The sequence below is a fragment of the Oncorhynchus nerka genome, linkage group LG22 (assembly GCF_034236695.1).
Source record: "Oncorhynchus nerka isolate Pitt River linkage group LG22, Oner_Uvic_2.0, whole genome shotgun sequence".
Taxonomy (NCBI): Eukaryota; Metazoa; Chordata; class Actinopteri; order Salmoniformes; family Salmonidae; genus Oncorhynchus; species Oncorhynchus nerka.
In genome coordinates this window covers 32,128,478-32,155,885 of record NC_088417.1, presented here as the reverse complement: position 1 = coordinate 32,155,885, position 27,408 = coordinate 32,128,478, and the positions used below count along the sequence as shown (strand labels likewise).

Genomic DNA, 27,408 nt, shown 5'->3' with positions numbered 1-27,408 from the left:
GAGGTGTCCCAAATGGCATCCTATGCCCTATGTAGTGCACTACTTTTCATAGGGCTCTGGTCAAAAGTAGTGCATTATATAGGGAATAGAGTACCATTTGGGGCGAAGATATTGCTTTTCGACGGTTGATGGTAAAAGTTGAATCCAGAAATAACAGATCCCTTTAGCACATTGAATGAGTGACTGTCATAGTGTTCATTATCCTCCAAACATATTTCAATAAACTTGACCACAACTGTTTTTATTATGTCATTAAAAAGTCTTAGTCCATTGTGTGACACTGATTTCAAGGTCCTGAACAGTCAAAATGATGTTTTTCATGAAATGTGATGATATTTGAAGGAAACCAGATCAAAGTATGAAAAATAACTGTTTCTTCTACACTGATAAAGTTTGATCATAAAGTTACTGGTTCCCTCCCCGATGTCAAACACTTGGATCCATTAAGGGGACATCAATTTAACACATTTTAATACAACAATGGTAACACGATATTCTCTTGGTGCTACTTATTTAAATTAGGTAGCACCAACAGAGAAGGCGTGTTTGCAGAGAGGCTAAATAGCTACTCTACTGGTGCCAAAATTTGACTGTAGGGTGTCAGAAAATCTTATTAAAAGTTTACCTTGTTCATCTATGGCAAAGATACTTACACATTTCCCCTTTCATCTGTGTCTGGTGTTAGCTAGTTACTGGCTAGCTAGGGCTTGTCAAGTGAACACAGCCATCAGTGCTGCTGTGAACCACATCACAAGAGACATGCCAAAATGGGGAGATGTATTTTTTATTATGTAAACAATGCAATTAAAAAAAACATTTTTTAACCCCCTTTTCTCCCCAATTTCGTGGTATTCAACTGGAAGTTACAGTCTTGTCTCATCGCTGCAACTCCCGTACGGACGCGGGAGAGGCGAAGGTCGAGAGCCGTGCGTCCTTCGAAACACAACCCAACCAAGCCGCACAGCTTCTTGACACAATGCCCACTTAACCTGGAAGCCAGCCGCACCAATGTGTCGGAGGAAACACCGTACACCTGGCAACCGTGTCAGCGTGCACTGCGCCCGGTCTGCCACAGGAGTCGCTAGTGCGCGATGGGACAAGGACATCCCTGCCGGCCAAACCCTCCCCTAACCCGGACGTCGCTGGACCAATTGTGCGCCGCCCCATGGGTCTCCCGGTCGTGGCCAGCTGTGACAGAGCCTGGACTCGAACCCAGAATCTCTAATGGCACAGCTAGCACTATTATGTCGTGCCTTAGACCACTGCGCCACTCGGGAGGCCTAATAGATGCAATTTCAATGTTGTTTGAGTTGCTTTGTGTCTCACCAAATTTGCTTGAGATGATTTCACTGCTGACTGCATCCAAGTTGCTTGACATAAGCGTTTCAAAGAGCTGTCAGTCAAGGCGAGCTCATAAATATAAGCTCCCCGCTCACTCAGCCTGTCTTTTCAAACTTCCTGGTAGTTAGCCATGAGAGAATGACTTTTCAGAATTACTGTTCAGGATCTTTAATAAAAAACATCTGAATACATCGGCTCTAAATGTATACAAACAAAACGATGTCAGCGGACGCTATAACTTCATGTCTTTATGTACATCGATGTGCAAACGTCGCCATGTAGAGTAGTCTGACTTTCTTATAACGAGCATCTGGTCACAGGCACCCTTTTCACACTACCGTGCTGAACAAAACCAAACTGTTGTCACATTGTCCTTTTCAGGTAGGTTGCAGCAACCATGGCGCAAGCCATATCAGTACAGCTTGGTTTGGCTTCTGATCGGTTATTTGCAGTTGTGTGAAAAGCAATTGGACAAGTCCTCACATGTCCATTCTTTATGGCCATGTAGCCACTGTTACCCATAGACCCAGAACTCACCACTGACCTCTAGTGGGGCTGTACTGCATGGCCGCTCTCTAGCTCTTCACCTCACTGTTCTTTAGAGACTCCAGCAGGCCCTTTATCCTCTCGCTGGCCGGCTCCCTCTTCCTCTTCTTACGACCTTTAACCCCGGCCACCTGGGAGACCGAGGGCATGAGGAGCGCTGCCAGGCCCCAGGGGGCGTTGTTTCCGGTAGCTCTGCCGCCGTGCGGTACGTTGAACTCCCGCTGCTGCAGCATCCAGGCGCTCTCCCGACACAGCGCCACGAAGCGCTCCAGCTGCGTTCCGTTAACATTCTTACTGATGTTCAGCGCGGGCTCAAAGGGGTTCTGGATGTGCAATGGGGACATCTCGGGTTTGTTTTGCTCCCTGCCCTGTGAGACCGAGAGAAAGAAAGAGAAAGTAAGAGATTGAACGAGAGAAGGAGAAAGCGTGAGAGAGAGAGAGAGAAAAAGAGAGAAAAAGTAAGAGGGAACGAGATGGTGAAAGTGAGAAAGAGCTGTCAAAACACCAACTGGTCTTTATACACGGTCCATTTATCTTATTGGTCACGCTGGTGAGGTCAGGTGTTTTGTGGCTGTTGTTATCTATGCCACATGGGCCCAGATAGAATGGATCGGGCTGGTCTGAGTCTGGCACACCTCTCCTCTTCCCAGGCCAGGCTAACACGTGGCTGTGGCTGCATTCTAAATGGCTCCCTATTCCCTATATAGTGCCCTACTTTTGACCAGGGCCCATGGCGCTCTGGTCAAAAGTGGTGCACTTATGTAGGGAATACGATGCCATCTGGGACACAGCCAGTGTCAGCTTAGCTATGAGGAACGAGCCTGGGGGCAGCACCAGCAGGGTAGACACAGATTCACCACGCCTCATCTATCATACCACTGACCCTCTCTGACACCATCACTAGGCTGGTCCTAGATCTGTTTCTGCCATCAAGTCCTTGTCACGCATGACAGCAAGGCTACACCATTGCTGCTTTGGATAATGTGTCTGTGACACGGGGATAGGGTGCCATTCAGGACGTAAGCAGAGCCCTCCAAGGTTCTATGCACGCAACCTACCCACCTGGGTTCAAATAGCGTTGGTTTTCTTTCAAAAGCTTTAGCTGCTGCCCGATCGAGCTTGCCTGACGAAATGGAACCAATGGAATAGTCCCAAAGGTGCAACACTCCAGTCTGGCTCAATCGAACCACACAAGGTATTCGACACTAAACAAGTACTATTTGAATTCAGGTCAAACATGGCCTGCAAAACATGAACTCCTATCTAAGCCTGGGGTTGTAACAAATAAATAAAAAAGGCTGACTGGATAGACGGTGAGAGAAAGAGAGAGGTGGAGCCTCCATCTCAATTGGATGGAGGGATTGATGACCATGGAGCATAAAGCCATCAGTCAGAGAGAGAAGTGGAGCAGGTAGAGAAGAGGGGGGAGAGATGGTAGGTAGAGGGAGACAGGAGAGGGACAGCACACAGTAAAGATGATTGATGGTGATTTCTCGACTACTGAAAGGAAATGGCCACCACACTTCCTACAGGCCTTCCTTCAATACGTCAATCCTGACCCTGGGACATGCACACGACAGACCCCAGGTAAACATCTTTACTACACTATATCTTTAGACTAAGGAGGAGCGACAATGAAAATGAGCAACCAAGCAAAAAAAAACTAACTGGGTAAATGGTATCCAAATGAACAGGCGTCTAAGACTGAATAAACACGTTGTGTGTTTTTGCTTACTGAGCGTGAAGAACTAGAGGTTGGGTTCATATAGAGATGGGTGGAGGAGGAGCAGCCATCAATCACACAGTCCTCGGACAGCTGTAGTCTTAGCAGGCACCGAGGGACGTCAGTGTGATGTTGGTGTGTGATCGACAAACACTTTACGACCACTAGCTTCCCTCAGAGCTGGCCATTTATAAACTATGGCAATTAGGCACAGGGTTGAAAGAGTCTGTGTAGAGCTAAAAGAAAGAGGTTATTTCTGTTTAAAGCTTTCAGTGAAGCACTGTCACCTTATGTCTAAGGATGAATGGAGAAACAGAATGACTTGCTAGTTGACGCAGATTAAAACTAAAATGTTGTGCGTGTGTGCACGCACATGCTTTATACTTAAAGGTTCAATTATTATTATTTTTATTTAATTAGGCAAGTCAGTTAAGAATAAATTCTTATTTACAATGACGGCCTACACCGGCCAAAACCAGACGATGCTTAGGCCAGTTTGTGCGCCGCCCTATGGGAGTCCCAATCACGGACGGATGTGATGCAGCCTGGATTCGAACCAGGGATCATTGTAAACCTGCCACACACACACAATACATTTATTAAACATAAGAATGAGTGAGAGTCGTCACAACCCGGCTCGTGGAAAGTGACAAAGAGCTCTTCTAGGACCAGGGGACAAATAATAATAATCAATAATTTTGCTCTTTATTTAGCCATCTTACATATAATACTACTTGTTCATTGAAAATTGTGAATAACCACAGGTTATAAATCTGCAATGTTGGTTTGTATTGGAGTGAGTCTGTCTGAATTTTTTTTACACACACAGTCTGTACCTGTATTTAGTGTTCATGCTAGTGAGGGCTGAGAATCCACTCTCACATAGGTTCATGGTTGTAAAGGGCATTTGTTGTCTTAACAGCGTGATTTGCCAAGGCAGGAAACTCTGAGCGCAGCCCAATCCAGAAATCTGGCAGTTGCTTCTGATTAAATTCAATATTCACAGAAGCACTTGTTGCAATTTCGATGAGGCTCTCTTGTTCAGATATCGGTAAGTGGACTGGAGGCAGGGCATGAAAGGGATAACGAATCCAGTTGTTTGTGTCATTTGTTTTGGGAATGTACCTGGGTAAATTGTGCACCCAACTCACTCAGGTGCTTCGCAATATCAGACTTGACAATGTCCGTAAGCTTGAGTTAATTTCCACACAAAAAATTATACAATGATGGAAAGACCTGTGTGTTGTCCTTAATGCAGACAGAAGAGAGCTCCAACTTCATAATCATAGCCTAATCATAATCACTACCGGTAAAACGTTTTTGAACACCTACCCATTCAAGGGTTTTTCTTTATTTGTACTATTTTCAACATTTTAGAATAATAGTGAAGACATTAAAACTATGAAATAACTCATATGGAATCATGTAGTAACAAAAAAAGGGTTAAACATATTTAAATATACACTGCTCAAAAAAATAAAGGGAACACTTAAACAACACAATGTAACTCCAAGTCAAACTGTCCACTTCGGAAGCAACACTGATTGACAATACATTTCACATGCTGTTGTGCAAATGGAATAGACAACAGGTGGAAATTATAGGCAAATAGCAAGACACCCCCAATAAAGGAGTGGTTCTGCAGGTGGTAACCACGGACCACTTCTCAGTTCCTATGCTTCCTGGCTGATGTTTTGGTCACTTTTGAATGCTGGCGGTACTTTCACTCTTGTGGTAGCATGAGACGGAGTCTACAACCCACACAAGTGGCTCAGGTAGTGCAGCTCATCCAGGATGGCACATCAATGCGAGCAGTGGCAAGAAGATTTGCTGTATCTGTCAGCGTAGTGTCCAGAGCATGGAGGCGCTACCAGGAGACAGGCCAGTACATCAGGAGACGTGGAGGAGGACGTAGGAGGGCAACAACCCAGCAGCAGGACCGCTACCTCCGCCTTTGTGCAAGGAGGAGCAGGAGGAGCACTGCCAGAGCCCTGCAAAATGATCTCCAGCAGGCCATAAATGTGCATGTGTCTGCTCAAACTGTCAGAAACAGACTCCATGAGGGTGGTATGAGGGCCCGACGTCCACAGGTGGGGGTTCACACTGAGCACGTGACAGACGTGACAGAGTCTGGAGACGCCGTGGAGAACGTTCTGCTGCCTACAACGTTCTCCAGCATGACCGGTTTGGCGGTGGGTCAGTCATGATGTGGGGTGGCATTTCTTTCCTCCATGTGCTCGCCAGAGGTAGCCTGACTGCCATTAGGTACCGAGATGAGATCCTCAGACCCCTTGTGAAACCATATGCTGGTGCGGTTGGCCCTGGGTTCCTCCTAATGCAAGACAATGCTAGACCTCATGTGGCTGGAGTGTGTCAGCAGTTCCTGCAAGAGGAAGGAATTGATGCTGTGGACTGGCCCGCCCGTTCCCCAGACCTGAATCCAATTGAGCACATCTAGGACATCACGTCTCGCTCCATCCACCAACGCCACGTTGCACCACAGACTGTACAGGAGTTGGCGGATGCTTTAGTCCAGGTCTGGGAGGAGAACCCTCAGGAGACCATCCGCCACCTCATCAGGAGCATGCCCAGGCGTTGTAGGGAGGTCATACAGGCACATGGAGGCCACACACACTACTGAGCCTCATTTAGACTTGTTTTAAGGACATTACATCAAAGTTGGATCAGCCTGTAGTGTGGTTTTCCACTTTAATTTTGAGTGTCACTCCAAATCCAGACCTCCATGGGTTGATAAATTTAATTTCCATTGATCATTTGTGTGATTTTGTTGTCAGCACATTCAGCTATGTAAAGAAAAAAGTATTTAATAAGAATATTTCATTCATTCAGATCTAGGATGTGTTATTTTAGTGTTCCCTTTATTTTTTTGAGCAGTGCATTTTATATTTGAGAATCTTCAAATAGCCACCCTTTGCCTTGATGACAGCTTTGCACACTCTTGACATTCTCTCAACCAGCTTCACCTGGAATGTTTTTCCAACAGTCTTGAAGGAGTTCCCACATATGCTGAGCACTTGTTGGCTGCTTGTCCTTCACTCTGCAGCCCGACTCATCCCAAACCATCTCAATTTGGTTGAGGTTGGGTGATTGTGGAGGCCAGGTCATCTGATGCAGCACTCCATCACTCTCCTTGGTAAAATAGCCCTTACACAGCCTGAAGGTGTGTTGGGTCATTGTCTTGTTGAAAAACAAATGATAGTGGGACTAAGGGCAAACCAGATGGGATGGTGTATCGCTGCAGAATGCAGTGTTGGCATGATGGTTAAGTGTGCCTTGAATTCTAAATAAATCACAAGCAGTGTCACCAGCAAAGCACCCCCACACCATAACACCATCTTCTCCATGCTTTATGGTGGGAAATACACATGTGGAGATCTCACAAAGACACGGTGGTTGGAACTTAAAATTTCATTTTTTTTTTTAAACTCCAGATCAAAAGGACAAATATCCACTGGTTTAATGTTCATTGCTCGTGTCTCTTCTTCTTATTGGTGTCCTTTAGTAGTGGTTTCTTTGCAGCAATTTGACCATGAAGGCCTGATTCACTCAGTCTCTTCTGAATAGTTGATGTTGAGATATGTCTGTAACTTGAACTCTGGAAGAATTTATTTGGGCTGTAATTTCTGAGGCTGGTAACTCTAATGAACTTCTCCTCTGCAGCATGAGAGCCAGTTTCATCATAGCGCTTGATGGTTTTTGCAACTGCACTTGAAGAAACTTTCAAAGTTCTTGACATTTTCTGTATTGACTGACCTTCATGTCTTAAAGTAATATTTTACCAAATAGGGCATCTTCTGTATACCCCCCTACCGTGTCACAACACAACTGATTGGCTCAAACGCATTAAGAAGGAAAGAAATTCCACAAATGAACTTAACAAGGCACGCCTGGTAATTGAAATTAATTCCAGGTGACTACCTCATGAAGCTGGTTGAGAGAATGCCAAGAGTGTGCAAAGCGTGGCTATTTGAAGACCCAAATATAATATATATTTTGATTTGTTTAGTTTAACACTTATGGTTACTACATGATTCAATATGTGTTATTCATAGTTTTGATGTCTTCACTATCATTCTACAATGTAGAAAATAGTTTAAAAAAATAAAAAATAAAAAAACCTTGAATGAGTAGGTGTTCTAAAACTTTTGACCGGTAGTGTAGTTCCGGAGAGTCATTCAGGCGAGAAAAATCCCCCAGATAGGCCAGTCGTGTGACAAACTCATCATGCAAGCGGTCAGACAAGTGAAAATTATGGTCAGTAAAGAAAACAAACTAATCTCTCAATTTAAAAAAAACGTGACAATACTTTGCCCCTTGATAACCAGCGCGTACTTATGTATGTTGTAAAAGCGCTACATGGTCGCTGCCCAAATCATAGCATAACATAGAAAATACATGAGCGTTCAGGGGCTTTGCTTTAACAAAGTTAACCATTTTCACTGTAGTGTCCAAAACGTCTTTCAAGCTGTTGGCAGCAAGAGCCTCTCGGTGGATGCTGTGAAGTGCCCAAGTGAAGTCGGGAGCAACTGCTTGCACGCACGTTACCACTCCAATATGTCTCCCTGTCATGGCTTTGGTACCAACACATCTTGACCATCAGAGTCCATTTCATTTCACAAAGCTGTCCAGTACTTTAAAATATCCTCTCACGTTGTCCTGGTTTCCCCCATAAATGTAACGGACATATACCAGTAGCTGAGCCAAGCCAGCTGTAATGCATAGAATTCACTGGCTTGTATGTGAAGCAGTAACTGTTTCAAAACATCTCATGCCATGTCACTGATGCGTCGTGAAACTGTTGTTTGATGGAGGCATTGTCTGTATAGTTTTTTTGGACTTTTCCTCCATTTTGTCCCAGCCATTTCTGTGGCAGCAGGAAGTCCTCCACAATAGTATGGGGCTTGCATGTCCTAGCCACTCGGTAGCTCACCATATGAGACACTTCTAGCCCCTTCTTATTAATGGTATCTGTTGATTTTATACATTTATTCTACAAAAAAATAAAAAATACCCAAATGTATAGCCCAGTTGGATAATATAAATGTACTGTTTGAAAAAAAATATATATATATATAATTTTTCGTTTTAAAATGTGAATCACATTTTTATTTGGCGTACCCCCGACGGCATTGCTCGTACCCCTGGGGTTTGGGAATACCCGATTTAGACCATACGCAGGTCATATCAAGTTTAAACCGGTGCGCTGGTAAAACTTTAGAGTAGCCGTCAAAACTCAAATCTTTAACCAGAGATTTAAAAATGTAAAAAAAGAGTATATGGCGAAGACGCGCTAGGCATGTTTCTCTCCACTAATGCACACTGACTCCCGCCAATTAGTGCGCATTCATTGTTTGTCTGTGTGTTACCTTTCTGATATTGATCGACATGCGGTTGAACGCGAAGGTTCCATAGAACTCAAAGAACTCCTGCAGCAGTTGCTCTGAAAGGAAATACAAAAGAGTATGTTAAGAAATACCACATTCATACGGATGAAGAAACCTGTTTCCATGTGGAAATAAAATACAAAATAATCACATTTATGAGCCCACCTAATGTCTCTGTGTTGTCTTGCAGTCGTATTTTTGCGAAGTCGCTGACAAATGTGCAGTCGTTTCCCTCGATGACACTCTTATCTAGAGGGCCTTGTAGAAAAGGGTGGGGTGGGGGAGCATAAGGTAAATGATAAGGTATATACCACAAGGTAAAGACACACAAGGTAAATGACACATTACACATGCAGGGCCTTGTATAAGAGAAAGGGGAAAGCTTAAATTACATATAATATACAAGATGTCTAGTACCTAATGCCCAATTCCGGTCCCGGAGGGCCAAAACACTTCTGGTTTCTACTTGGTATTTAATTGCACTCACCTGGTATCCCAGATCTGAATTAGATCTGAATTAGTCCCTGGATGAAAAACAGAAGTGTCACAGCCCTTCAGGACCAGAATTGGGCAGCCTGAACAAGACAAAGATTAGGTCCCCATAAAATCTGTTTTATTATTTGCCTGATTCTGTTTTTCCCCCAAATTCAGTTCTCTCCATTTAGTTTTTCCAGGTTTTAGGTCTCAAAATCAAACTTTAATAGAAAACAACAAAAGTGGATGTTCTAAGTCCAGAACAATGCTTAACCCTATACATTCATACCTGTATACAAGGTTGAAAATGGCCGATTTGGGAACCAATAAGCATTGGAACGAAGCGGCTGTAAAGTAACATGCTATCAGTGGAGGCTCCACAGAGGAGGAAGGGGAGGACCATCCTCAGTGAATTTCATAAAAATAATGAAACATTTTTTAAAAGTTATCATTTTTAGATAAAACTATACTAAAACACACTGTTTTGCGATGAAGGTCTACAGTAGCCTCAGCAGCACTCTGTACGGTAGCAACATAGCGTAGCCGGAGGACAGCTACCTTCTGAGCCCATCTGGGTACATTGACTTCAATACAAAACCTAGAAGGCTCCTGGTTCTCACCCTCTTCCATAGACTTGCACTGTAATTATGACAACTTCCGGAGGATGTCCTCCAACCTAAAAGAGCTATTGCAGTATGAACTGGCATGTTGTCCACCAAATCAAAGGATCAGAGAATTGATCTAGTACTGAAAGCATAAGCTACAGCTAGCTAGCACCGCAGTGCATAAAATGTGATGAGTAGTTGACGTAAAAGAGAGAGAAAGACAATAGTTGGAAAAGTTTTCAACAAATTAATTTCTTCCAAAATTAAGCAAGAGAGCTAGCCACATTTTGTAGTACATATATACAGTACCAGTCAAAAGTTTGGACACCTACTCATTCAAGGATTTCGCTTTATTTTTTACATTGTAGAATACTACTGAAGACATCAAAAACGATGAAATGACACATATGGAAATCATGTAGTAACCAAAAAAAAGTGTTAAATAAAAATATATTTTAAATTTGAGATTCTTCTAAGTAGCCACCCTTTGCCTTGATGACAGTTTTCCACACTTTGCACCTACACCCCATTTTCCAGGAATATTATTATCATGTTACTGAATGTATCCAGAGTATTTTCGGATTTTGTTGTCAACAAATGCGGTGAAAATAACAGTAAAAATCTAAGAAATTTAGTGCACAGCAGCAAAAACAACACAGGGTTACACCTGAGTTCTGTGGAAAATCTAAGAAATTTAGTGCACAGCAGCAAAAACAGCACAGAGTTACACCTGGGATAAGCAAACGTACAGTTAATAACACAATAGAAAGACCTGCCAAATGGGGATTTATCTTGACGGAAAATGTTGTAGTTGGGGATGGACCAGTCGTGATGGATCAGCGGGGCTCCGCGTCGGCAATAAAGGGTCCAGGCCAATTGGCAAAAGTAATGTTGCCCACAAAATTAGCAGGTATACCTCTTCGGCTAGCTGGGAGATGGGCCTAGCTCGAGGCTAGCTCAAGGCTAACAGGTGCTTGCTTCTGGACAGAGGCGTTAGCCAGCAGTAGCTAGTCAGTTGCAGCTAGCTAGCTAAAATGATCCGGTGTAATGGCCCAGAGCTTGCGTCAGGAATCCGGTGATGTGGTGGAGAAAAGCAGTCCGAAATGCTCTGGGTTGATATCGCGCTGTGCAGACTGGCAGGTATTGACCGAGCTAAAGCTGGCTGGTGTCCGATCTAAAAAGACAAAGACCGCTAGCCGTGGATAACAGTGACTACTAGCTAGTCAGCTGGCTAGCTTCTGATGGAGGTTCCGGTTATAACGTATAAAAATAGCAGATCAGTACCACATTGGGTGAGGCGAGTTGCAGGAAAGTATATTTAGATCGTCAGTGGAAAGTGTGATGAAAAACATGTACGAATAAAAAACACGAAACCGACTCTTTACATGGGACAAGACAAACACACGTCCGACTGCTACGACATCTTGGATTAGCGTCTGGATTACGTTATTCCCTCCACAACGCAGATTTTTACAGAGCCTTAAAAGATTAATGTTGTCACTCAGAAAACTGACAGGCAAAGAGTGGGATGGATAGAGAGCAAAAAAGGAGGAAGAGATGTCAAAGAGAGCAATTACAAACGAGAGAAAGAAGAGGGAAAACAGGAAGAAAAAAAATCTGATCAAGCTTGGCTCTCCATCAGAGCCTTGGTACCAATCTTCTTGACCATGTCAGCTGAGGGTCAGAGGAGAGGCTGGTGGTGTGTATGAATGTGCTGTGCGTGATTAAATAGATGCCCAATGCTGGGAGGGTCTTGGCCCCTGCCAGAGTGATGGGGCCTTTAAGCACTATGTGATGCTGCCTGGGATAGTGTCTCTGTCTAGGCTAAGGTGGATGGAGGGAGGGAGGAATGCAATTATCTGACAGCCAAGGTGACAAGGGAAGCAGGAGTATGAGCATCACTGCACTACACCAACACAGATATTTGTTGACAACGAGGCTCAACAATCAATTGCTTGAAATTAAATAAATAATCATTTAATAACCCAATTGCCACTCGCTCAGTGGTCCATTTGCTACCCGCTGAATGTCAATTTCTACCTTTCTGAATACAACTAGGAAGTGTAACAATGCAGAACTACAGACTACTATTTGCTAGCTCTTTTGGAGGTGAGATACCGATAGTATTGATTGTTAAATTGTCCACAGTGCTCCATTGTAAGATACCTGCTAGTTCCTTGAGGTGGTCCAGGGTGGGTAGGATAGGAATAGTTCTCCTCTGGAGGAAGAATAGGACCATGACAGTGAGAGAGAAGTTGGAGATCCAGGCTCCAGGTATGCTGCTGGTGATACTGTGGGCCCGAGCCCAGCACCGGACACTGAACACCAGGCAACGCACCCGCCGGTCCAGCCCCCCATACAGGTACAGAAGCTCCGAGCTCTTCATCGCTACCCTGTGGACACACAGAATGACAGTTAAGACTACAGTAGTCTCATTAAATTACACACTTAACCCTGTCTGCGCCTTTAAATGGATCTTTCTTAAATTACTTTCTATCACCATTCCTAATATAAAAATGTATAACAGGTATAACATGCTACTTTCGATCTGATATATATTTGTTTGATATAGTATAGTCTCTGTACAAAACTTCTCAATCTGATGTGAGAAACCATGAAGGTTACAGAAGTTGGTGAGAAGAGAATATGAAAGACAGTGGCACAATATCCTCCAGAGGGCAGCATTTAGCTGAACTTTACAATTCTCACTTAGTACCAAAACATCCATCTATTTTGAAAGGTTCCGTATGACAAATCGTCCATAACCATACCCTTCAATGATTTAACATAATCATTGAGAAACGCGCTCTACTCTACTCTATTTCCTAATAAACTGAGGCATGGGTGGGTTTGTTTCTGAACATTAGAAGGTGTGTATGTGGTAGCTTAACTCTCAGGCTAACCACAGTATCCGTCAGACCAAGAGAAGAAGTGAAACAACAAGCAGTCTCACTTCTCCCATCTCCCTTTTGCACTCTCTCTCTCTCACCCTCCCTCCCTGGAGCCCTCTCTCCCCCTCCCTCATTGGTGCCCCCCCTCCCTCCCTCATTGGTGCCTTCTCTCTCTCTCCCTCCCTCCCTCATTGGTGCCCTCTCCCCCCCCTCATTGGTGCCCTCTCCCTCCTTCCCTGGTGCCCTCGCTCTCTCTCCCTCCCTGGTGCCCTCTCTCTCCCTCTCCTCCCTGGTGCCCTCGCTCTCTCCTCCCTGGTGCCCTCGCTCTCTCTCCCCCTCCCTCATTGGTGCCCTCTCTCCCTCTCCCCCTCCCTCCCTCATTGGTGCCCTCTCTGTCATTGGTGCCCTCTCTCTGTCATTGGTGCTCTCTCTCCCCCCCTCCCTCCCTCATTGGTTCTCTCTCTCCCTCGCTCCCTCACTGGTGCCATCTCTCGCTCTCTCTCCCCCTCCCTCTCCCCCTCCCTCATTGCCCTCTCTCTCCCCCTCCCTCATTGGTGCCCTGTCTCTCTCTCCCCCTCCCTCATTGGTGCCCTGTCTCTCTCCGCTCCCCCCCCCTCCCTCATCCCTCATTGGTCTCCCCCCTCCCTCATTGGTGCCCTCCTCTCTCTCCCCCTCCCTCATTGGTGCCCTCTCTCCTCTCTCTCTCCCCCATTCCCTCATTGGTTCCCCCCTCATTGGTGCCCTCTCTCTCTCTCCCCCCCTCATTGGTGCCCTCTCCCTCTCTCTCCCCCTCCCTCTCATTGGTGCCCTCTCCCTCTCATTGGTGCCCCCTCCCTCATTGGTGCCCTCTCTCTCTCTCTCCCCTCCCTCATTGGTGCCCTCTCCCTCTCTCTCCCCCTCACTCTCATTGGTGCCCTCTCCCTCTCATTGGTGCCCCCTCCCTCATTGGTGCCTGACTAGTTTCAGGGCACAAACACAAGCCACCTCTTTTTTATGTTCCCTCTTTTCCTCCCCCCTCTCTGGTGCCCAACCAGTTTTGGACTAGCCAGCTTGGAACCAGCATTCCGAGCCGTTTCTACATAACTTAAGTTTCTGTCTCGTTTGTGCAAAGCCAGTAGATTAAGGGCAACGAGGAACTAACACGGTAGAGAGTTTCGATGAAGCATGAGACCTAAATGCCATTTAAAAGGGTGACTAATAGTTCTGTGAAAGGGAACTTTAAAGATGAACAATTCAAAATCACACCTAGGCAGTCAGAAATGTGCTTTCATGATTCACAATTGTTTAAAAGGCACTGGTTAAGCATCATAAAAGCTGTTCTAATTTAATCACACTGATGATTAACCATGATGGATGTAAACAAACTTCTGTTTGAGACTGATTAAACCCAAAAAATATGTGTGATCTGTGACCGTGTGTGTGTGTGTGTGTGTGTGTTACCTATTGTTAGCCGTGAGGTCACACTGGAACCCTGACGGTTGGTGGGCGAATCGGACTAGGGGACAGCGAGCCTGGAGGATCTTCTGCACCCCGACACAGCCAGGCCCAAACTGGTCTACACACTCCCCGATCACAGACAGGATACTCTGGGTACCCGCCCGCTCAGACGCAGACCTCTTTGTCTGGTACTCCAAGGAGAGCCCTGCTTTTGGCTGGACAGATGGAACATAACATTTTACATTACTGAAACATAGTGTTAAAATGCATAGGGTTACAGTGAGTATTGTGAGTGAAGATGGCAGGCCCGAGGCTGAAAAAATAATATGTATGGACGACATAGACACTAACAATTGCGTGTGCCTGCCCACACATAAGGGTTTAATATTTTACCATAGAATCTATCAATTTTCCTTCCCGAGAAAATTGAAAAAACGTACAAGGCATCCCGGTATTCCCATTCTATTGAAACGCATATAATGCCAGCGGGAGAAAAATCTGACAGGGTTATACCACTGTTAATGGAGAAATATATATACATCTAAAATCTAAAATCCATTTTCTTGTTGTATTTGTTGCCATTTAATCAAAGTTCTCTCGAAGTCACCACGCTATTTCGTTGATATAACCTTAACAGGGAATTGTCTACCTTAACTGCGTCCAGAGGTCATGTGTAGCCTGCACGTATAGTAAGCAATTACATTTATAGAAGCCATGCAAGAAGCCTAAGGGACGTTTTACAATTTAGTCATTAAGCAGAAGCTCTTATCCAGAGTGACTTACAGTTATTGCATTCATCTTAAGATAGCTAGGTGGGACACCCGCATAGAAAGCACATTTTTCCCTCGATAATGTAGCTGTCAGTAGTCAGAGTTGGGGTGGGGGGGGTCAAGTCAGGGATGCATTTTATTTTATTTATTTTTGGAGGGGGGGGTCGAGGTGAGGAGGATTATTTAAGATACTGTCTGAAGAAGTAGGGTTTCAGACGTTTTCGATAGATGGGCAGGGACTCTGCTGTCCTCGCTTCAGGAGGAAGCTGGTTCCACCAATGGAGTGCCAGGACAAGGAACAGCTTGGACTGAGCTGAGCCTGAAGGTAGGGTTCCGTAAGTAAGCACCATGGTCTTGCCAGTGGAGTGTGCGGAGAAGCAGAGTGACATGAGAGAACTTGGGAAGGTTGAAAACCAGGCGTGCTGCTGCATTCTGGATAAGTTGTAGGGGTTGGATGGCAAAAGCAGGGAGCCCAGCCAACAGCGAGTTGCAGTAGTCCGGACGGGAGAGGACAAGTGCCTGGATTAGGTTGCTTCCTGTGTGAGTAGGGTTGTACTCATGAGATGAACCTGCAGGAGCGAGTCACTGCTTTGATGTTTACAGAAAACAACAGGGTGTTGTCCAGGGTCACGCCAAGGTTCTATGCACTCTGGGAGGGTGATACTGTGGAGTTTTCAACCGTGATGGAGAGGTCTTGGCGCGGGCAGGCCTTCCCCGGGAGTAAGAGCAGTTCCATCTTGTCGAGGTTGAGCTTGAGGTGGTGGGCCGACATCCAAGTTGAGCTATTTGCCGGGCACGGAGAGATGCGTGTCGCCACCTGGGTGTCAGAAGGGGGGGAAGGAGAAAAGTAGTTGAGTGTCATCCGCATAGCATTGATAGGAGAGACCATGTGAGGATATGACCGAGTGACTTGGTGTATAGAGAGAAGAGGTGAGGGCCTAGAACTGAGCCCTGGGGGACACCAGTAGTGAGAGTACGTGGTGCAGACACAGATTATCTCCACATCACCTGGTAGGAGCGGCCTGCCAGATAAGATGCAATCCAAGTTTGCAGAGCCTGAGACAACCAGCCCTGAGAGAGTAGAGAGGAGGATCTGATGGTTGAGAAAGTTGATCATAGACAGCACGCTTAAGTGTTTTGGAAAGAAAAGGGATACGGGTCTAGTGTTGGTTTATTGAAGAGATGAGCAACTCGGGCCATTTTGAAGTCAGAGGGGACACAGCCAGTGGTCAGGGATGAGTTGATGAGAGAAGGGAGGAATGGGAGAAGGTCTCCAGAGATGGTCTGGAGAAGAAAGGAGGGGATGGGGTCGAGCGGGCAGGTTGTCAGGCGGCCAGACCTCACTAGTTGCAGGATGTCATCTGCTACTGGGGACTTTATGTTGAGTAAATATGGTAGGCTGCTAGCGTTGTGATGACTTGTCTAATGTTTGAATGAAGCCAGAGTTGATAGGCTACGTCGCACGTGCATATTTAGCATTTTTGCATCTCGGCTAAATTGACCTTCTCTCTCTGCATATCATCTCACCAGTTGTGACATATTCAATGGATTCTTTTTTTCTGTGCTGATCTGATGCAACGGGATGGTGGCAAGGTAGGAGAAGCTGTCGCACCCAGCCCTTTCCATTTATGGCGAATTAAGTAAATAGACTTAAGTAAATCACACTGAGCGTTGATGATTGATCATGCAGATAGTAGAGCAGAGAAGGCCTTAGATAAGCCAGACTTAGACAAAAAAATACAGGTTTCTCAACATTATTTATCTCGGGAAATGAGAATGGTTTGGGCGGAAAATCTCGGTAACCTGGTTCCCACTTTTAAACCCTACCATACATAGAGAAAAGTGCATCATTTCAATCTAATAAAACCAAGTCAATATTTGCAAGTCAGATTGACTCTCAACATTCACATAGAAGACAGAGCTTTGACAAGCTCTGCAAACTCTCTTTACGCACAAGGGTCTTCTGTTTCTACTGAACAGCCTTGACTACAGGTGAGGAAATGGTGATTTGTAGCATTGTGCACATCTCTCACTTCCCTAAGATCCTTCTTAGCGGAATGTTTACCCAGTGTGTGTGTGTGTGTGTGTGTGTGTGTGAGGGAGCGCACGAGAGAGAAGCACTGATAAAGGCCTTAGTTGTCCTCTTATGGGGCTTTTCCCCCACACTATAATGTCAATGAAAAAAAAAAAATAGCTACAGGAAGTCCCCCCCCCCCGTCTCTTTGAACAAATGCTCTACAGCTCAACAACAGTAAGGGTCTGGTTAACAGGGTTCTTGATGTCCTATCTTACACAAGCTATTGTAACGATAGATGTAAACAAAGGCAATCTAATTCAAAAGGAAAAGGTATGAGGCAGAAAACATGAGACAAATCTCTCTACAGCTGTTTTATGAGATGAAAACAAACCGAGGTCAAAATTGGCATCTAAGAACCATGACAAAAAAAGGTAAGGGATAATCACTTGGAGAGATTCCCAGAAGGTGTGTAGCACTAGCATAATCTTTCCTCCATTGCTTATATGATCTAATTTCAGAGCTACGAAGCTTTTGGGAAACAGACCCGATGTGTTTTTCTCGTAGATTCCTACCTAAACTTGCCCAATAAAAATAAAAATAAAGTTTTTTTCCCCCCGTTGATGGACGTTTTGCTACGGTGTGCCCTACTGAACGTGACTGATGTGGTTTCTACATAGTCCTCATCCTCACCCCTTTCAGATTCCTTCCACTGATGCCGTCCAGGTCCAGAAACATGTCTAGGTCACAGCCCAGCTTCCCGAAGCCGTTGACGGAGGATCCAAAGGGCCGAATGGTGCATTCTGGGAAATATGCAGCAGCTATGTCCTTTAGAAGAGAGCAGACCAGGAAGCGCAGGCAGACGTTCTCTTCCGTCAGCTGGTATGCCTCTGTAAGGGAGGAGATTTGTTGGTCTATCTGAGATAAAGAAAGAGAGAACACCAAAACAGTGTTATTATTTGTGCGTTCAATATTAAGCCTAAAGCAAGGGTTATCTGGAGATCCTTGTTAACCAACAATAATATAATTGAATATCTTGGAAACAATTAGCACAAAAGCTAACAATACCTATACGTTGTCCCTGAGACATACAGTACCAGTCAAAAATGTGGACACCTACTCATTCAGGGGTTTTTCTTAATTCTTTGGGACTATTTTCTACATTGTCATCAAGGCAAAAGAGTGGCTACTTTGAAATAGATTTTGATTTGTTTGTAGTACCACTGTTTTGGTTACTATATGATTCCATATGTGTTATTTCATAGTTTTTGATGTCTTCACTTTTATTCTACAATGTAGAAACTTTTGACCGGTACTCTATGTATCTATGCTAATCTTTATTCAGACAGACAACTTCAGTAGTATTTGAAACCAGGTCATGTCGACCTACACTGGCTTCTTTGGAAAGTCTCTGTATGAGGTCGTTAATGTGTATGGTGGTCTGTGGTTGGCACGGAGGGGCGGACTGGCCATTGGACATGTCCACAGGACCAGCGTTTCTGAGCGAAAGCAGTCTGGACTTGAAAGGCACTGTAGCTTCATGGTTGATACTGGGGATGGCCGTCCCTTCGTGGAGTGATGTGAGGCTCTCCTTGTTGGAAAACTCCACCACAGCATATGTACCCTGGAAGGCCAAACATGAGCACAGTGACAGCACAGTCACAACCTTTTCAGCATGTTTTTATTTTATTTACTTATTTCTGAGTGTTTATTTGTAGACTCACATCTTAGCACAACTGAAATACTTACGTAGCTTTCATAAAAGAAACATTTGTTGATATCTCCATGTCTGGATAAATAGCTGAGGAACTTTTTCTCGTTGGTTTTGGCCGGGCAGCTGATAAGGACAGATCTCTCTGCCTGCTCTATCTTCTCCTCTTGGACTGTGTAAAAAGATTTGTTTCCATCCTTTGAGTCTAAAACCAAGAAAACAGACAGACATACTTTAGCAAGATGATATCATTTATTTTGGTCTGAAAATCGTAACCCATGTCGAAATCTAGCCATCATTAAATTCTAAAGACAAGGCAAAAACAAAGAGTCACATCATGGAAAGTTAATTTATAACATTCATAGGACGCCAACTACCTTCAGTATGTTCTGGCCGGGGGAGTTTTATTAAAGAACCATGACGCTCGTTCTGAATGTTAAAATGCACGGTTTGGGAAACATAAGGAATGCATCTTTCATATCAGCAATAAATCATTTTCAAAAAACTAAAAAAAGGTTAGATTACTACACTACCTTTATAGGGTTAAGGTTCCCACACGTCCATGTTACAGCGCTTGTTAAACGGAAAACAACCATTCGAAGAGGAGTACCTGCGCTAATTACACTGAACAAAAATACAAAACGCAACATGCAAATTGTTGGTCCTCATGTTTCTTGAGCCAAAATAAAATAACCCAGAAATGTTTCACGCGCACAAAAAGCGTATTTCTCTCAAAATTTGTGCATAAATTTGTTTACATCCCTGTTAGTGAGCATTTCTGCTTTGCCAAGATAATCCATCCACCTGACAAGTGTGTGCATATCAAGAAGGTGATTAAACAGCATCATTACACATGTGCACATTGTGATGGGGACAATAAAAGGCCACTCTAAAATGTGCAGTTATCACACAACACAATGACACAGATGTCTCAAGTTGAGGGAGCAGGCAATTGGCATGCTGACTGCAGGAATGTCCACCAGAACTGTTGCCAGAGAATTGAATATTAATTTCTCCACCATAAGCCGCCTCCAATGTCATTTTTGAGAATTTGGCAGTACGTCCAACCGGCCTCAAAACCACAGACCACGTGTAACCATGCCAGCCCAGGACCTCCATATCCAACTTCTTCACATGCAGCACCGTCTGAGACCAGCCACCTGGACAGTTGATGAAACTGTAGGTTTGCACAACCAAAGTATTTCTGCACAAATTGTCAGAAACCGTCTCAGGGAAGCTCATCTGCATGCTAGTCGTCCTCACCAGGGTATTGACCTGACTGCAGTTTGGTGTCGTAACCGACTTCAGTGGGCAAATGCTCACCTTTGATGGCCACTGGCATGCTGGAGAAGTGTGCTCTTCACAGATGAATCCCAGTTTCAATTGTACCAGGCAGATAGTGTGTATGACAACATGTGGGCGAGCGGTTTGCTGATGATAAAGTTGTGAACAGAGTAGAGGTCGAAGATTTCTCAACGCCGATACCGATTATTGGAGGACCAATAAAGCCGATACCGATTATTCGGCCAATTTTTTTATATATTTATTTGTAATAATGACAATTACAACAATACTGAATGAACACTTATTTTAACTTAATATAATACATCAATAAAATCAATTTAGCCTCAAGTAAATAATGAAACATGTTCAATTTGGTTTAAATAATGCAAAAACAAAGTGTTGGAGAAGAAAGTAAAAGTGCAATATGTGCCATGTAAGAAAGCTAACGTTTCAGTTCCTTGCTCAGAACATGAGAACATATGAAAGCTGGTGGTTCCTTTTAACATGAGTCTTCAATATTCCCAGGTAAGAAGTTTTAGGTTGTAGTTATTATAGGAATTATAGGACTATTTCCCTCTATACCATTTGTATTTCATTAACCTTTGACTATTGGATGTTCTTATAGGCACTTTAGTATTGCCAGTGTAACAGTATAGCTTCCGTCCCTCTCCTCGCTCCTCCCTGGGCTCGAACCAGCAACAACAGCCACCATCGAAGCAGCGTTCCCCATGCAGAGCAAGGGAAACAACTACTAGAAGGCTCAGAGCGAGCGCTAACTAGCTAGCCATTTCACTTCGGTTACACCAGCCTCATCTCGGGAGTTGATAGGCTTGAAGTCATAAACAGCGCAATGCTTGACGCACAACGAAGAGCTGCTGGCAAAACGCACAAAAGTGCTGTTTGAATGAATGTTTACGTGCCTGCTTCTGCCTACCACCGCTCAGTCAGATACTTAGATACTTGCTCAGTCAGATTATATGCAATGCAGGACACGCTAGATAATATCTAGTAATATCATCAACCATGTGTAGTTAACTAGTGATTATGATTGATTGTTTTTTATAGGATAAGTTTAATGCTAGCTAGCAACTTACCGTGGCTTACTGCATTCGCGTAACAGGCAGTCAGTCTCCTTGTGGAGTGCAATGAGAGAGAGGCAGGTCGTTATTGCGTTGGACTAGTTAACTGTAAGGTTGCAATATTGGATCCCCCGAGCTGACAAGGTGAAAATCTGTCGTTCTGCCCCTGAACAAGGCAGTTAACCCACCGTTCCTAGGCCGTCATTGAAAATAAGAATGTGTTCTTAACTGACTTGCCTAGTTAAATAAAGGTATATAAAAAAATAAAAAATAAAAATTTTAAATAGGCGCCCAAAAATACCGATTTCCGATTGTTATGAAAACTTGAAATCGGCCCAAATTAAAATCGGCCATTCTGATTAATCGGTCGCCCTCTAGAACAGAGTGCTCCATGGTGGTGGCGGTGTATTGATATGGGCTAGATATAAGCTACGGACAACAAACACAATTGCATTTTATCGATGGCAATTTGAATGCACAGAGATAACGTGATGAGATCCTGAGGCCCATTGTCGTTCCATTCATCCGCTGCCATAACCTCATGTTTCAGCATGATAATGCACGGCCCCATGTCGCAAAGATCCGTACACAATTCCTGGAAGCTGAACATGTCCCAGTTCTTCCATGGCCTGCATACTCACCAGACATGTCACTCATTTAGCATGTTTGGGATGCTCTGGATCAGCGTGTACAACAGCATTGTTTCAGTTCCCACCAATATCCAGCAACATCGCACAGACATTGAAGAGGAGGACAACATTCCATAGGCCACAATCAACATCCTGATCAACTCTATGCGAAGGAGATGTGTCACGCTGTATAAGGGAGATGATGGTCACATCAGATACTGAAAGGGTCTCTGATCCACGCCCCTACCTTTAAAGAAAAGTTTAAAAGCTATCTGTATTCCCAGTCATGTCAAAATAAATCCATAGATTAGGGCCTAATGAATTTATTTCAATTGACTGATTTCCTTATCAAATTTTATTGCCTGCACACACACATATTTAGCACATGTTATTGCAGGTGTAGCAAAATGCTTGCGTTCCTAGCTCCAACAGTGCAGTAATATCTAACAATACACACAAATCTAAAAGTTAAATAATGGAATTAAGAAATATAGAAAAATTAGGACGAGCAATGTCGGGGTCCGGAATATGAATATATATGATATGGGATATATAGACCTTGTGGATAGAATACGTAGTATATCTGTAGGATAGAATATTATATGTACAGCAATAGTTGAATAGGATGGCCTTGACTAGAATACAGTATGACGCATATGAAATTAGTAAAACAAAACATTATTAAAGTGTCCAGTGTTCCATTAGTGACCAGTGTTCCATGTCAATTTACATAGGGCAGCAGCCTCTAAGGTGCAAGGTTGAGTAACAGTGACTAAGTTCAGGGCAGGTTCACTGGGTGGAGATTTTTTGTGGCCCCTACCTCATCAAAGTTACCCATCCCTGACCTAAACGAAGCCAGGCGCGGCACAAACATTTTGTCACTAAAAAAATCCTGTCGGCTGCAACTGTTAAAATAGGTTAAAACATTGTACAGCAGAGGAGGCTGCGGAGGGGAGGACGGCTCATAATAATAGCTGGAACGGAGTAAATGGAATGGCCTTAATCTGAAATTGACTCAATTCATTTTGTTCCTCATCAATCTACAAACAATACCCCATAATGACAAAGCAAAAATAGGCTTTCAGACATTTTTGCAAATATATTAAAAAAACTTTAATAGCATCTTTACATACAGTACCAGTCAAAAGATGACACACCTACTCATTCAAGGATTTTTCTTTATTTGGACTATTTTCTACATTGTAGAATAATAGTGAATACATCAAAACTATTAAATAACACATATGGAATCATGTAGCAATCAAAATAAGTTAAAAAAATCAAAATATATTTTATATGAGATTCTTCAAAGTAGCCACCCTTTGCCCTGATGACAGCTTTGCACACTCTTGGCATTCTCTTAACCAGATTCATGAGGTAGTCAACTGGAATGCATTTCAATTAACAGGTGTGCCTTATTAAAAGTTCATTTGTGGAATTTCTTTCCTTCTTAATAGGTTTGAGCCAATCAGTTGTGTTGTGACAATGTAGGGGTGGTATAAAGAAGAAGAAGCCCTATTTGGTAAAAGACCAAGTCCATATTATGGCAAAAACAGCTCAAATAAGCAAAGAGAAATGACTGTCAATCATTACTTTAAGACATGAAGGTCAGTCAATCTGGAAAATTAAGAACTTTGAAAGTGCCGTTGCAAAAACCATCAAGCGCTATGATGAAACTGGTTTTCATGAGGACAGCCAGATTATTGGTTCTGAAAACCATGTCTTAGTGAGATGCAGAGTAGGTGAAAGTAATGATATCTGCATGCTGCATGTGTGGTTCCCACTGTGAAGCATGGAGGAGGAGGTTTGATGGTGTGGGGGTGCTTTACTGGTGACACTGTCTGTAATTTATTTAGAATTCAAGGCACACTTAACCACCATGGCTACCACAGCATTCTGCAGCGATACGCCATCCCATTTGGTTTGCGCTTTGTGGGACAATTATTTGTTTTTCAACAGGAAAATTAACAAACACGCCTCCAGCCTGTGTAGGGGCTATATAACCAAGAAGAGTGATGAGTGTTGCATCAGATGACCTGGCCTCGACAATCACCGACTTCAACCCAATTGAGATGGTTTGGGATGAGTTGGTCCGCAGAGTGAAGGAAAAGCAGCCAACAAGTGCTCAGCATATTTGAGAACGCCTTCAAGACTGTTGGAAAATCATTCTAGGTGAAGCTGGTTGAGAGAATGCCAACAGTGTGCAAAGCTGTCAAGGCAAAGGGTGGCTACTTTGAAGAATCTCAAATATAAAATATATTTTGATTTTTGGTTACTACATGATTCCATGTGTGTTATTTCATTGTTTTGATGTCTTCACTATTATTCTACAAAGTAGAAAATAGTACAAATAAACAAAAACACTTGAATGAGTAGGTGTGTCCACATTTTTGGCTGGTTTTGGAACCACCAAAACTCTTCCTAGAGCTGGCTGCCTGGCGGGGAATGGCCTTGGTCAGGGAGTGGTCACTCTGACAGATATCCAGAGTTCCTCTGTGGAGATGGGAGCACCTTCCAGAAGAACAATCATCTCTGCAGCACTCCACCAATCAGGCCTTTATGGTAGTGGCCAGACAGAAGCCACTCCTCAGTAAAAGGCACATGACAGCCTACTTGGAGTTTGCCAAAAGCCACCAAAAGGACTCTCAGAACATCAGGAAGAAGATTCTCTGGTTTGACGAAACCAAGATTCAACTCTTTGGCCTGAATGCCAAGCATCATTTCTGGAGGAAACCTGGCGCTATCCCTAAGGTGAAGCATGGTGGTGGCAGCATCATGCTGTGGGGAAATTTTTCAGCGGCAGGGAGACTCGTCAGCATTGAGGGAAAGATGAAAGGAGCAAAGTACAGAGATCATTTATTAAAATCTGCTCAGGACCTCAGACTGGGGCAAGATTCACCTTCCAACAGGACAACGACCCTAAGCACACAACCAAAACAATGCAGGAGTGGTTTGGACAAGTCTCTGAATGTCCATGAGGGGCCCAGCCAGAGCCCGGACTTGACCCAGATGGAACATATCTGGAGACCTGAAAATAGCTGTGCAATAATGCAGAGAAGAAATGGTAGAAACTCCCCAAATACAGGTGTGCCAAGCTTGTAGCATCATACCCAAGAAGATGAGGCTGTAATCGCTGCCAAAGGTGCTTCAACAAAATACTGAGTAAAGGGTCTGAATAATTATGTAAATGTGACGTTTATTTTTTATAAATTTGCCCCCCCAAAACAGTTTTTGCTTTATCATTATGGGGTATTGTGTGTAGATTGATGATGGAAAACACTATTTAATCCATTTCAGAATAAGGCTGTAACGTAACAAAATGTAATAAAAGTCAAGGGGTCCGAATACTCTCCGAATGCACTGCATTTGATGTCATTCCTCTCCAGCCATTACCAGGAGCACGTCCTCCCCAATTAAGGTGCCACCAACCTCCTGTGTTGTACAGTAAGTGTATATTGTGATATGAAAGTAGAGGGCTTTATTTTTTCTAGAACTGTACCGCAATTGAGAGTCCATTCGCGTTCAGATAGCTTTTTTGGCTGCCAGAACCAATTCGCCTCGAAACAGAACATGTAGCGAAGGTCCTTGGTTTAACGTTAGGCTTATTGGGCTAGTCGATTTCATGCAAGAGACAATGGCTCTAGCTACATGACCTGACAAGTGGAAGGGAGTTTGTGCTGGAGATAAGCAGTTATCCATTGAAACTCTTTGGAGAACTGGCAGCTCACTATAATTAAGACATGTGACTCATTTCAGGAAACCAGGCGTATGTCGCTTGTCACTACTTCACAGGAAAGCCATTTGAATGGAAACATGCATTTTGATCATTTAAAAAAGTATTTTTTGCCAGAAATGGGAAAATGTGAACTTTCATGTGCCTTAACCTGTTGATCCTACTACCCCCTACTTTTTCGAACATCCTGTTAAAAATCGCGCAACATTACAGCACCCTGCCACTCATGCCAGGAATATAGTATATTATACTGTAGTATAATATAGTATAGTATATCAACTTTTTTAATTTAAAAAAATGACGTTGCGTTATAAAACGCTGTTTTTTTCCTTGATCACACAGTCTTCATAGATCGATATCTAGGCTATATATGGACCGATTTAATCTGAAAAAAAGACCCAATAGTGATGTTTATGGGACATCTAGGAGTGCCAACAAAGAAGATTGTCAAAGGTAATGAATGTTTTATATTTTATTTGTGCGTTTTGTGTAGCGCCGACTATGCTAATTATTTTGTTTACGTCCCCTGCGGGTCTTTTGGGGTGTTGCATGCTATCAGATAATAGCTTCTCATGCTTTCGCCGAAAAGCATTTTAAAAATCTGACTTGTTGGCTGGATTCACAACGAGTGTAGCTTTAATTCAGTACCCTGCATGTGTGTTTTAATGGGAAAAAAACCATTTGAGTTTTAACGAGTGCTATTAGCATTTAGCGTAGCGCATTTGCATTTCCAGATGTCTAGATGGGACGCAAGAGGTTAATAACAAACGTGTATGCCATCTGTAAATACGAATACAATTGTTAAAGTACGAGCCTTGTTGGTTAAGCCACAGAAAAAGCCAGCAACCTTCCCACTAGCCATGATTAGCTGAGATAATGAGTGGGCTGGACATGTGAAGAGAGGAGTTCAGATTGGTCTGCCATATAGATTGCTTCTGTCTATTTGAGCTGGCCAGTCTGTGTTGGTAATCCTGGTGAACGTGTCTTTTTTTTTAAATGTATTGTGTAGTGGAGTTGCATAAGTGTTGATCTCCACTTTCTGGAGGATCTAGTTTTGAAATCAGTGGTAAACAAATCATCGGCCTGAGCGTGGCTCTGAACGATCCGAGATCGAAACGAGATGGGTGGGGCTAAAGCTTAAGAGGGTGTGAACGATGCTGAATGGGTGTAGACAAAGAAGAGCTCTCCAGTAGCTACCAAAACATTCAAAGGCCGTTCTCAAAAGTGAGAAGTTTATCAACTTTCAAAGCAGAATTACTTAACCATTGTTCCTCAAAAATGATGATATACCATTCTGTAAATCTGAGTCTCTACTTTATCCAATGTAAACAAATAAATAAAATGCAAATGTTGCTACATAAGACCTATTTGATCCGGTCGGTCGGTCACATTTGGCTAGGTAGCAACGTCCGCAATCTAACGTTACAAATCATGTGGTTACAGCCCTGTTGTGTGTGTGGTCGGTGGATGAGAAACCTACCGATTTTATATTTCTTATTGGGTGCATCGGTCTTCGTAGCAGCAGTACTAGTTCCGAACTTTCTTTGAAAACATGAATCTACTTTTTTAAAGCATTTAGAGAGGCTGCCCCTCAAATGCAACCTGCACACCGCAATGGAAGACGCCATCGCTGCACTGAGACTGCCGTGAAAGCGCATGCGTGTGCTGTATGTTCTATGGCATCCGAAACGTGCCAAAAATCAAAGCTCAATCAGCGTCAAACATGAGTTTTGCGTTTTTCCTATATTTGCAAAACCAATGAGTGT

General features: G+C 43.6%; 1 protein-coding gene across 1 annotated transcript; it reads right to left on the bottom strand.

Moving 5' to 3' along the window:
• Positions 1 to 225: 225 nt before the first annotated feature.
• mtpap (mitochondrial poly(A) polymerase) lies at positions 226 to 27,312 on the bottom strand. Its single transcript, XM_029626708.2, has 9 exons — positions 27,123 to 27,312; positions 18,956 to 19,122; positions 18,597 to 18,830; positions 17,900 to 18,124; positions 14,426 to 14,637; positions 12,261 to 12,487; positions 9,181 to 9,273; positions 8,998 to 9,071; positions 226 to 2,255 (listed from the first exon to the last, which is right to left on the bottom strand). Exons 1-9 carry the CDS (start codon positions 27,298 to 27,300, stop codon positions 1,917 to 1,919), a joined length of 1,749 nt encoding a protein of 582 aa, XP_029482568.2. The 5' UTR covers positions 27,301 to 27,312; the 3' UTR covers positions 226 to 1,916.
• Positions 27,313 to 27,408: the final 96 nt, after the last annotated feature.